The following is a 12,480-nucleotide window of genomic DNA, read 5'->3' as shown; positions in this document are numbered from 1 at the left end:
CCGCCTATATGTTTCTTTTGGCACATAGGTCTGGGCATATTGTAACTACTCTCTATGTAAGTGAAGATTTTATTTTTGGATGTTCTGCTATTTAAAGGAAAAGATAGTGTTAAGCGAAAAGAGGTAAGTATGACATGAATTATAGCCAAAGGTATAATACGCCTTATTTGTCTGAAGTACTGTGCCAGTTAGGCTGTAAAGTAACCTGGTTAAGAACCAAGTGATAGACTAGTCTGATATTTATAATGCGAGATTCTCATTTATATTTCTCTCGAAAACTATAGACCATTAAGAAGGAAAATTCTGAAATGCCTGACACCTGTTAAATTCCACTGAGTAGGATGGGTTATCTATATGTGCGAGAAGAGTTCAGGAAAAGGTCATTCTTCTTCCTTGAAAGTTGTTCTCTAATTCTTTTTCTTAAATCAAATGGTATCTCTTCTTCATTAAGCTGGAAGCTATAAATCTGGATCTAATCAGTGGTTATCCTATCTACGAGTAAGTATTACAACACTTCATGTTAAGTTTTGAATGAGTAAGTCTGTATGTGATATTTGAACAGTAAGTTGTAAGAATAAAGTTTTCCATGGGGGTTATTAGTGATTAAGATGATAATATCTTGTGTGTAAATAAGTTGTAATGGTGATCTTATGTTCTATAAGTAGTTGTTGCTGCTGGTTTGAGAAGGATGGTTGAATCTGGAGTTTTGAACTACAGTAGGTGAGTACAAGTGAGTCTCTACCCTGACTCTCCCTTTTAAGTAATCTTTTCAATTAAAATTTACAATTTAATCATTTTCATAATCTAAGATTAATTTCTATCATTTTCACACCAAATTCATCCATTCCTCAACAATGACATCTTTCAAAAACTTTAACAATTTTACAAATTGGTACATGGGCTAGCTAAATTAAGCTCTTATGTTCGTAAAAAAAAAGGCTAAGGGCTTACTTGAATTGAATGACCGAAAGCTTGAATACTTAAAAATGGCATTTTTCTTTTTCTTTTCTTCTTTTGGCCTGTTAGAGAAGATGCATTTTAATCTCTCCATCCACTAATTTCATATATATATATATATATATATATATATATATGATTAGTTTTAATTAATCTTAATTAATTAAGTTTAATTTTAATAATTTAGTTATTAATTAGCTTAATAGAAATCATCATTTTCATCAACTAGTCATAAGAAAACAATGGTTTAATTATTATTTTAATCCTTGGGATAATTTCTATTTAAGTCTCCAAACATTTTTCTAAGTAAAAGTGATTAACCTTTTACAATTTAGTCCCTAGGCTTTAATTAACCATAATTTTGGCTAAATTACTTAACCGAATTTCAATTCATCTATACACTAACTCTGTAAATATCCCTATTAATATTTATAGACTCAGTTTACAGAAACAGAGTCCCAAAATTGCATTTTTTAACACTACTGGAGATCGGGTCATTATAGATTCCTCAAGATTGACCACTCGACTTTTCAAAGTCGACAACATCCCTTGATATTCTAGCTTTTTTGCCCCCATCACGGGTCTCCCTAGGCTCAATTTGCTTGTCTACTCATTTCGTTATCTCAACTAGGGCATTCGAACCTTAGGTTGAATACCAACTGTCACGTGGCTAGAACTTTAGACTTGCAAAACGCGTGGCCTTAAGTGATTCCTTTACTTTGAATCTACCTAAGTTAGTCTTGCACTCAAAAGTGAGAATTCACAAAGGAAATTCTCCAAGGCGTTGAAATAAAGTAGAAGTAATTCAAAGACAAAGAAGCAACAAAAGAACAGAAAAGCCACAAAGTGTTTGAGTAAATGCTCCCCTAGATCCCCTATTTATAGTTAAGAAATGGACGATTATAAATAAGAGGGAAAACATCTATTTATAGTTAAGCTCCCTTAGATCCAACGATACAATTTAATTTACATTGACAGTTGAGATCAAAGCCAATCTACAAATTGAGATTGTTAAGGGATTTTCTAAGATCCCCTACGATTACTAAACTCGTCTAAGATTACTTTTCCATATTTACCAAGGTAACCCTAGTTTTATTTGAGTGTTTCACTTGACCACCAGGGTTTCAAGTAGATGGGTTTCTCCACATGTTTCATGAACTGAGTCAGTTGAAGTGGGTCAAATGAGCATTATTTAATCAATTGACTTGTATGGGACGCTTCATGTAGATTCGTCACGAGCTTTGCTTTATGCCCTGGGACATGTAGGGATTTGTTATAGAGAGAAATTATGTAAAGTGAGGTATTTTGGGGAGAGTGATTTGTACAATTGGGGTTAATATTGGAGTTGCAAATACTTTTTTGTGTAAAGGTAGATTGGGCTTAAGCCAATAGGCGATTCGAACAATTGAACGAGGCTCCATAGATGCAAGATTGGGAAATTCGAATTGTGTTAACAAATATAATTTGTTAATTCTCTCTTTACTTGTCTCTTTGACTCACTTGCACTCTGAATTTGTTTTGCAAACTCTTAATTCTACCAACTTGTATTCCATTAGAAGTTAGACGAAATTGTTTAAGGATTAAATTTGAGATTAATGTAAAACTTGAAATGAAATCTTTTGCCACTATAGTTTACTCATATATGTGTTGATTTTCGTATCATAATGGTATAGTCTTTAATTTTATTAATTGTTCAAAAAGGCCTTGCCTTAACATAAATTTAATCTAGTTCTTTAGATTTGTTTAAAAGTCCAAATATGTAGTATTTAGGTATGATTGTCGTATTCAACACAATCACCAATTGTTACGGAATTGGAAGGAGAATGTGATGTGAATCCTAAGTGACATCAGTTTCACATGCAAATCATTCCACTCCTACCCTCATCTTCCTCTAACTTTTCCCTTCAATCATTTACTAACCACACAATCTTGTCATATATCGTAAAATTTGGATCCTACAAGAAAAGGTCATAGTCCGAGATTGGTACATTTCCATTTCCCATTTTTCTTTTATAAACATCACTTCTTAATCACAAAGAAAATATTCAGAGATCTTACACTTATTTGATTTTTTTTCTATAGAGGTCGCAACTCAGAATAAAAAAACGGATTAATTCCAACATCAAACCTACTAGATGCGACCTCTTTAATAAAAGCTCGTTTTTAAGTGCATGACACATTAGCTTCTACATCGATTTCTCTTTCTTTCTTTTTTTTTCCTGTTTGGATTGCGAGAAAATTGGTAAAAAGTTGTAGAGATGGCGAAGGAAATCAATAGGCTTAATGATTTAGAGAAGCCGTTGATTACTGAAGAGCAAAACATTGTTCACAAAAGTGATGAATATGATAGTTATAAAAGTAGTGATGAAAATGGATCAATTTTCATGGTTTTGCTTTCTACATTCGTTGCTGTTTTTGGTGCATTTGAATTCGGAACATGTGTAAGTACTTTGAAATTTCAAAATTTTCTTTTTGAATGGTGTTCATCGGTTTGATGGATTGTTTAGCTTAAGTTTGTTGGTTTTGGCAGGTCGGATATTCAGCACCTACACAAGCTGCTATCAGGGAAGATCTTGGTTTATCTTTAGCTGAGGTTTAGCCCTTACGAATATTTTTCTTTGATTTTATGCTTCAAATTCATCTTAAAAATGAAAAAAAAATCCCACTGATTTGTGCTAAAAATGTTCCAGTTTGCAATGTTTGGTTCAATCTTAACCATTGGTGCAATGTTTGGTGCGGTCACAAGTGGTCGAATTGCAGATACGATTGGTCGAAAAGGGGTAAGTTAAGTCATCCATAATTGGCTTATTAATCAAATCGATTTGTATAACTTTACTGAATCTTTTGATGGATTGATTCAGGCAATGAGACTTTCAGCTGTTTTCTGCATTGCTGGATGGCTTGCTGTTTATTTCTCTAAGGTTTGAACTTTTAAGATTTATGGAATTTCTCTAAGATTTTGATAAATAAAAAAATCAGAAAATGTTGAATTGGGTATTTGGAATGGCTCCTGTTTGTTGCAGAGTGGTGTGTCATTGGATCTTGGAAGGTTTGCAACTGGCTATGGCATTGGAATTTTCTCTTATGTGGTATTTTTTTGTTCCCTCAAAACCGTGTATCTTTAAATAGAAACTGATGAGAAAATAATTTGAAAATAATTTCAATTATATTTTCCCACTAAACAAACAGGTCCCTATCTTCATAGCTGAAATAGCACCAAAGAACCTCAGAGGAGGACTCACAACATTAAATCAGGTGAATCACAAATAGATATATACCTGAATCCATATTCAAGTGATTTTTCAACTCAAAGACCCTGTCTTGTTCTTTGTAGCTCCTGATTGTGATTGGTCAATCAACAGCATTCTTAATAGGAACAGTCATATCATGGAGGGAACTGGCTCTGGCAGGTAGCCTTAAATACCCTTCAGGATAATTTTTCTTATTAAAACTAAGTCAAAGAAAATAATTATAATTACAAGCTGATGTTGGTTTTGATTTTGAAGGACTTTTGCCATGCATTGTCCTGTTTGTTGGCCTTTGTTTCATCCCTGAATCTCCCAGATGGCTGGTAATCACATTCGCAGATATTACTTTATATAATTAACCATATCAATTGTGTTTTGTTGATATTTGTTTGGTGTTACAGGCAAAGGTTGGCGACCAGAAAGAATTTCATGCAGCTCTAAGGAAACTTCGTGGTAAAGATGCTGATATTACCGAAGAAGCTGAAGAAATTCAAGTATTCACTCCTGAAAAACATATCACCCATATGAATTACATATATATATATATAAAGCTAATTAAGCTGATGATTTGGTGTCTTAACAGGAATATATTGAAACTCTTCAAAGTCTTCCCAAAACAACAATATGGGACTTGTTTCAGAAACAATATATTAATTCAGTGATCGTAAGTTAACACCCTTTTTTTTTTCAATTTCCGAGGAATTCGAGATTATTGTTTGAATGATTTCCAATTGTACCCTTCTGTTTTCTTTTTCTTTTGTATGATCTTCAGATTGGAGTTGCATTAATGGTGTTCCAACAGTTTGGAGGGATCAATGGAGTAAGCTTTTATGCAAGTCAAACTTTTGCATTAGCTGGTAAATAATCTATTCTAAGTACATTTAATGTTTTTTTCAAGATTTTCCAACCTTCGAGAAACATATCTCTATACTCATATGTTGAAAGAGGTGTCGAATATGATTAATAAAAAGTTCATAAAACAATTTCAGGGCTTTCCTCAGCAAAAGCTGGAACCGTTGCATATGCTTGTGTTCAGGTAATTCATTTCCTTCTGATAAAAGATTCAACACATATAAATATATATTTTCATTGCTCAGTAATGTGGAAAGCAAAATCTTTAGGTCCCTATAACTTTTTTGGGAGCAATGCTAATGGACAAATCAGGAAGAAGACCACTCATAATGGTAAAATTAATCCCCAGAAAATTTTCTTTTTCCAAATTACCTCCTGAAATTTTCATGGAAAATTTTGGGATGAGAAAATTGGATTTATTTTTTCAGGTTTCTTCCGCTGGCACATTTCTTGGGTGTTTTCTAGCTGGTACTTCATTTTATTTCAAGGTAATTCATAATCTTTGTCTATCAATGAAATAGTTTTAGGGTATTAGTCCAGTTTCATGATTTTTATATATATAATTCCTTTTGTTTTGGGTCAGGAACATGATCTTTTGCCCGAATGGAGACCAATATTAGCTGTTGCTGGTGTCCTGGTAAGAAAAGAATAGAAATAAAACTATATACGGTTGCCTTCTTATTCAATATATATATATATATATATATATATACTTTTCTCAATTTTTTCTTCCATTGAAATCAGATTTATGTTGGATCTTTCTCAATTGGATTGGGAGCAGCTCCTTGGGTGATAATGTCTGAGGTGAGGATTAATGCCGTTAGCTCCAGTGGGGGAGCCAAGGGGCTTGCCACCCCTAAAATAGAAAATTTTTTATTTAGATATTTTATAATTTACAAAATTTTAAATTAGTAATGATAAAATTATATTTTGACCTTCCAAAAATAATAAAAAATTAATTTAATCTTGTGAAAATTATAAAAATATATTTTTATTATCATAAAAATATATAATTTAATTCCAGCCCCTCCTCCTCTGCCACTGATTAGCTATATTCCTAAATTAATTCTTTGATTTTAAAAATTAATGACCTAAACTCTAAATAATCTAAATTTTAAATAAATCCAATTTGTTTGGAGAGACAGATTTTCCCAATAAATGTAAAAGGAGTAGCAGGCAGCTTGGTGGTGCTAGTGAACTGGTTAGGTGCTTGGGCAGTTTCTTACACATTCAACTTCATGATGACCTGGAGTTCCTATGGTAAATCAATCTATACCCCTTTCAACTTGGGCAAAAAATAAATGGAAAAAAACCATGCTTGGATTACATAATAATGATGTAAATGAAAATTTTCAGGCACATTTTATATCTACTCGGGAGTCTCTATACTAACAATCCTATTCGTAGTGAAGTTTGTCCCAGAAACTAAAGGGAAAACATTGGAAGAAATCCAGGCATGCATCAATTCACATAGATAGATGACACCACAAATCATCATCTGCGTTACTTCTTTAGTTCCATGCCCACAACTTCCCCTAACGTTTGACGCCATGAAATTTTAACTTTCACTTCTTTTTTTGCCTTGTGTATGTATGTATTGTTTCATGTCAGGTTAATTAGATCCCACTTTTATTTATTCCATTTTTGAGCAGTAATATAAAGTGAAAATTTTATTCAATTTCAGGATTTCTTTTAGAAATTTATTTACATAGTAAAATATACCGAATAATTATAATATATTAAATTATTTGAAGTTTAAAATAGATAAAATAAAGTTGGATTATCAAATAATCTCATTACACAAACACAAAAACCATTTGAAACATTTTTAATTATCAAATTCTCTTGCTAAAACTTTGTAGTAATGAAATTGAAAATTAATTTACATATGAAGGAGGCCACTCTGATTTTGAGAATTAATTATCATTTTAACAAAGCGGCCAAGTTTTCAAACGCAACATCAAGCGCGTGTTCTCACAACACATGATCATTATCTAGCACGTGTCCTTCATCTCACCGTACTGTCACAAATATCTCCAGAAAATAGACAAAGCGACTATAAAATAAGAGTTCAATCAATCAAATTTCTTTTAGGATCGGCTCTCACATTTGGCGAATCGAATGGGAGGTTTGACACGAATTCTTTTTGTCTCTTCAATTTTTCTTTCTAAATTTTATTCTTGTTTGGTTGATGAAAAAATGGAGTACATATTTTGAGGAGCCCAAAAGATTTCACTGTTTTATTTGGATTTTTTTTTTATCTTCCAGTTTTTAGCGTGTAATTTGATTGGACTGACTCAATTCACTTCGTTTTCTATATTTGATCCAAAAAATAAAACGAAGAAAAATTTGTGTTTATTTCCTCTTGTGTATATGGAATTTGAATTGTTGTTACTATGATTGTAAATGGTGATGATTTCAAAGTTTGACCCTTATCACTTTCTCTTGTTTTTCTCAACAATTGGAAAAATGATTCTCTTTTAGCAATTTCACTTGAATTGGAGCTTTCTCCAAAGGTTCATCTCATGAGACTTACTAGTATTAATTTCACTTGAGAAATACTTTGAATATCTAAATCTGCATTTTGATTAGCCCTATGTGACTTTAAATTCTGATAATTTAAATGTTAATGGAGCAAATTACATCTTAGATTTTAATTGTTTGTGTTGTTGAAGAGTATCACTGTTTGCAGGGTTGACAAAGGACAGAACTGAGTTGCAGATTTTACAGTGATATGAAAGGCTTTGATTTTGCTGTTTTAGGTGGAAATTATATATCTGGTGAAATCTAGGTAGTTTGTTGCATAATGAGTAGTTTTCGGAAGAATGTTGATGCTTGTAATGATGGGAATGCCCCTAAAGGATATTGTGCAAATCAGGATTATAGTGAGGGTTCTGATTATCTTGTTCATGATATTGCTCAACACACAAACCTTAGGTCAGGACCCCATGAACTTCTCTCCCGAGGTGTTCTGGGAAAGCGGAAACTACCTGTTTCCCCGGTCAAAATGTTGGTCGGGCGAGAGGGTAACTGTACAGGTAGAGGGAGATTTTCATCAGCTGATGGTTGCCATGTTTTAAGTCGGTATTTGCCTGTCAATGGTCCCAGGTGGGTGGACCGGCTTCAAAGTCGAGCATATGTGTCACAGTTTTCAGCTGATGGTTCTCTTTTTGTTGCTGGATTCCAGGTATTGTTTCATTCCTTGGGCTGTAGGTGAAATACAGAAATACTGATCCCTAGTGTATTTGTTGGCTCACTGATTGTATAGCTTTACTTAGCTGAAGTTTTTATGATCTTATTCTTTGTTCTTTGACTGATTTTACACTTCTTGACGTGGCAGAAAAGTCACATTAGGATATATGATGTGGACAAGGGCTGGAAAGTTCAGAAGAACATCCTGGCAAAAAGCTTGAGATGGACAATTACTGATACCTCTCTTTCACCGGATCAGCGTTTTCTTGTAAGTGTGTTATTGCCTGTTAGCTTAATCTTTTTAGTTACTGACATACTTTGATTATATTGCCGCACTTCCCTCTTTCTTTTGTTTCACCCCATTTAACTTAATTGCTTATATTGCAGGTGTATTCTAGTTTATCCCCTGTTGTTCACATTGTGAATGTCAGGTCTGCTGCCTCAGAGTCGATTGCAAATATTACGGTATCTTCTACAAGTGTTAATAATTTAAAGAATCTATACGTTGTTAGCATATCGACTAGTTTAAGTGTTATTGCAAACGTACATGTCCACTTTTGCCAAATAAAATAAACATTGCTTTGTCATTAACAACTTGAAAGTACCATTCAGCTTCCAGAAATAGATTATGCAATTATTACATTAGATGGTCTGAGAGACAGACTTATTTAATCTGCTTCAGTTTCAAGAGCACCTTAAGGAGTAAAAAGAATATGGGGTTGAGAGGTAAAGTACGGTGAATTGCTGCGACAGAATCAATTGGTTCTTTACCCCTTTTTTTCCCTAAAGGGCTAGTTGGAATTCATATTATCCATATTGAGTTATTTCCCTTGACTCTAGTTTAATACTATAGTTCTCTTATGCAGGAAATCCATGATGGGTTGGATTTTTCAGTTGATGGTTACAATGATGATGATTATGATGCACTTGGAATCTTCTCTGTGAAATTTTCCACTGATGGAAAAGAGCTTGTTGCTGCAAGTAGTGATAATTCTATATATGTTTATGATCTCGAGTCAAAAAGGCCTAGCCTCCGAATCCCGGCTCACAGGGTATCACAATTACTTGTCATTTCTTGCATTGTTTAGTGTTCAAGGGCTGGGCATTCCAACTTCCACTGATTTGGCTTGGAGATGTTTAGAGATACTAAGTCCTATTCCCATTTCCTCTTGCAGTCTGATGTTAACACTGTGTGTTTTGCTGATGAAACTGGGCATCTCCTATTTTCTGGCAGCGATGATCATCTCTGTAAGGTGAATATTATACTAGAGTCTGCCATTGCAGATGAATGTATCCTTGACTGCCAACTTTTTATTATTATCTTAGATGTGCTGTGATTAGTGCCAGTCAAAATCAATGTGGCTTTAGTCTCTTGCTAATCATCTTGTATGATAAAGACACTCCGTATCTATTGGCTTGAACAGGTGTGGGACAGGCGTTGCTTTGGCACTAGAGGAAAAGCAGCTGGAGTTTTGATAGGGCATTTAGAAGGGATTACATTCATTGATAGCCGTGGAGATGGCCGTTATTTCATTTCGAACGGCAAAGATCAGACCACAAAACTCTGGGATATACGAAAGATGTCTTCCAAAACCCCATAGTAAATTTAGATCAACTCCCTTTGCCACATGATGCAATTCTTGGCATTACTTCTTGAAGTTCAATAGTTTCCTCTTTGTCTTTATGATATATGGGTTATATCTGTGATGTTAATAAACCTTTTACTTAGAATTTTGCTTAAACTTATAATAGTTATGGTTCGCCTTTCTTGTCCATGGCTCCCGTGTATCTTACCATTAATATTAATTTCTTTGAACAGCACTCGAAGGCCAAGAGATAGTGACTTTGACTACAGATGGATGGATTACCCAACTCATGCAAGAGCCTTGAAACATCCCCACGATCAGTCATTAGCAACATACAGAGGCCACAATGTGTTGCGTACTTTGATTCGTTGTTACTTCTCTCCAGCATATAGGTAATCTCTTGTACGTTTGCCATGGTTTAATTGTGCACTTGTGCTCCATTAATAATGCTCGTCTATATTTTGAAAACATGGACAATGCTTGTACCTTCTCTGAAATCTTATCTGGAATCTAGCTAGCTGAAAGCTTTTCCTTAGGCCACATGGTTTTATCTCTTTTCTGTCATTATTATTGGGATTTAGGGTAATCTTACAAACCCCTAACTACAGATAATGGCTTTACTTTAAGTGCCTTGATGCATGTAAGGTACAGACAAGTTTGCCTAACTTATGTTTGGCCTAGGAGAGGCCTTACGCGGCTAGTTTGCGCCGATTCAAGATAGCTGGAAACCAAAATGGCATAATATTTGCTGGCCTAATTGGGTAGTCATTTGAACTCCCCTTTTACCCCTTTTTCAAGTTTTGCAAATTCTGCTAGCTTTTATCAACACAACCTGTCCGTCATTCAACTCGGGGCTGGCTGAACTAGGCAGTCTAGTCATTAACTAGATGGTTCATGGCTTACATTTACCCTCAATATTGTCCATTCGATTGGCCAGCATTACAATATTTTCTAACTTTGCAAACCATATTTTGCAGCACTGGTCAAAAGTACATTTACACTGGCTCTAGTGATGGTTCACTTTATATATATGATCTGGTAAGTGTTCAATTTTACAGTTTCTTTTCCATACCGATTTATGTAAGGTGCTCCTTTTTCCTCTTCTCCCCCTTTCTGTCTCCCCTTAAAAAAGGTAGATAAGTTACGGATGATTGCTGATGCGGGAACATAAACCCGACATTTATACTTTATACCAATGAAATAACTGTTTGTCTAGAATTAGATCATCCTCGTCCAACCATTTGTAACATGTCGCTGGGTATGCTATTCTTTGTAGGTGACGGGTGCCCAAGTAGCCAGTTGTCATGGTCATGAAAAACCGGTTAGGGATTGTAGTTGGCACCCATTATATCCAATGATCATCACCTCCTCCTGGGATGGTGTGATTGCGAGATGGGAATTTCCGGGCAGCGAGGAAGAACCCTCAGAGGCAGGAGGCAGGAGGCAGGAGAAAGAGAAAGAAGGCCTAGCTTTTGAAGATTAGGGATTGTTTGACATACTTTGGGAGTTATTTGTACAGATGAAATCATAGAGGTTTTGCTTGTTTTGCTCAGCACTTCCAAAAAAAAACAAAATGTAGCCACTTTTATACATGGATTTAAATTAAGAATATAATGAATGGTATCATGCTATCATCTTACAACAATACTACCATTTGCAAATAGCATAACTGTAGTTGGTACCGGTGGGGATTCATTTTATTATATTTTGATGTACTATTTTCAATTTATATTCCAGTTTTAGTTTTTTGATAAATTGTATGCACATCTATAGTTCAATTTTTAGTTATATTATTTTGATAAAAGAAATACTACATATGCATGAAAATATATCTCAATTACATCTATTATATTATTATTAATTAGGTTTAATAATATTATTAATTCTTTTAACATTAATCTCATTATAAGTTCAGTATCATATTTGTTTTATTTTTATACAATGGTTAGAATTATTCATAGTCCTTCCAATTCTTAAATCGAGGATAATATATTTTATCACACTTGAATCTATATCCTCCTGCACTATTAATTTTAAATGTAGTTATAAAAAAATAAAACATTAAAACAAAAAAATTAAAAGTGGTTTAAAATATAAAAGATAAATATTAATATTAAATTCTTTTAAATAATTAATATAAATTATTTATTTAAAAATCAAAATTTATATTTCACATATCACAATATTAACAATGGGTTAGCACAATTTATTTTATGATGTTTATATTATAAATTAAGTTGAATATTTGTTAAACCAAAATAATAATGACTTGACAGTTGGCATTATGGTTATAATAATAACACAAAAATATGGATACTTTACATTTGAGTAAATTATAATTTTCTTTATAATCTAAGCTTTATATTTCATATGCGAATTTGAGTTTATATATTACATGTATTTCATATATCACAATATTAATTACTCAATCAATTGGTTTTAATTATAATTTAACTTTATATTTCTCATATATCATAATATTAATGAATTTAAATATATATTTTTTATTTTACAACATCATGTCTAAAATAGACATTTTATCTGCACATAAACACTTTTTGACAACAATTATAGGTTTGTATCATATTTTTAAACTATTAATAAATTAGTGTTAAGAGTCAACCGAACATTGACTCAATTAGGAA

General features: G+C 33.2%; 2 protein-coding genes across 3 annotated transcripts; both read left to right on the top strand.

Annotated features, from left to right (window-relative positions):
* The first annotated feature begins 3,019 nt into the window (after positions 1-3,019).
* LOC105778600 (sugar transporter ERD6-like 16) lies at positions 3,020-6,733 on the top strand. The gene is made up of 18 exons (XM_012602326.2): positions 3,020-3,398; positions 3,488-3,550; positions 3,648-3,737; positions 3,819-3,878; positions 3,981-4,046; positions 4,147-4,212; positions 4,292-4,367; positions 4,464-4,528; positions 4,607-4,699; positions 4,789-4,869; positions 4,978-5,062; positions 5,195-5,241; positions 5,327-5,389; positions 5,486-5,545; positions 5,641-5,694; positions 5,802-5,861; positions 6,203-6,317; positions 6,414-6,733. The coding sequence occupies exons 1-18, from the start codon at positions 3,216-3,218 to the stop codon at positions 6,533-6,535; spliced, it is 1,449 nt and encodes a 482-aa protein (XP_012457780.1). The 5' UTR covers positions 3,020-3,215; the 3' UTR covers positions 6,536-6,733.
* Positions 6,734-7,067: 334 nt separating this feature from the next.
* On the top strand, positions 7,068-11,480 carry LOC105777291 (LEC14B homolog). 2 transcript variants are annotated; one of them, XM_012600471.2, is made up of 10 exons: positions 7,068-7,185; positions 7,750-8,244; positions 8,398-8,517; positions 8,637-8,714; positions 9,116-9,301; positions 9,425-9,502; positions 9,674-9,849; positions 10,069-10,227; positions 10,813-10,873; positions 11,112-11,480. In XM_012600471.2, the coding sequence occupies exons 2-10, from the start codon at positions 7,864-7,866 to the stop codon at positions 11,316-11,318; spliced, it is 1,446 nt and encodes a 481-aa protein (XP_012455925.1). In that variant the 5' UTR covers positions 7,068-7,185; positions 7,750-7,863; the 3' UTR covers positions 11,319-11,480. The 2 variants fall into 2 exon arrangements, with proteins under 2 accessions (XP_012455925.1, XP_052478087.1); XM_052622127.1 differs by lacking the exon at positions 7,068-7,185 and having other exon boundaries at positions 7,733-8,244.
* The last annotated feature ends 1,000 nt before the right edge of the window (positions 11,481-12,480 follow it).

The sequence above is a fragment of the Gossypium raimondii genome, chromosome 10 (assembly GCF_025698545.1).
Source record: "Gossypium raimondii isolate GPD5lz chromosome 10, ASM2569854v1, whole genome shotgun sequence".
In the NCBI taxonomy this organism is placed as follows: domain Eukaryota; kingdom Viridiplantae; phylum Streptophyta; class Magnoliopsida; order Malvales; family Malvaceae; genus Gossypium; species Gossypium raimondii.
Note: the sequence above shows the minus strand (reverse complement) of the source record. Positions and strands in the feature narration are given on the sequence as shown.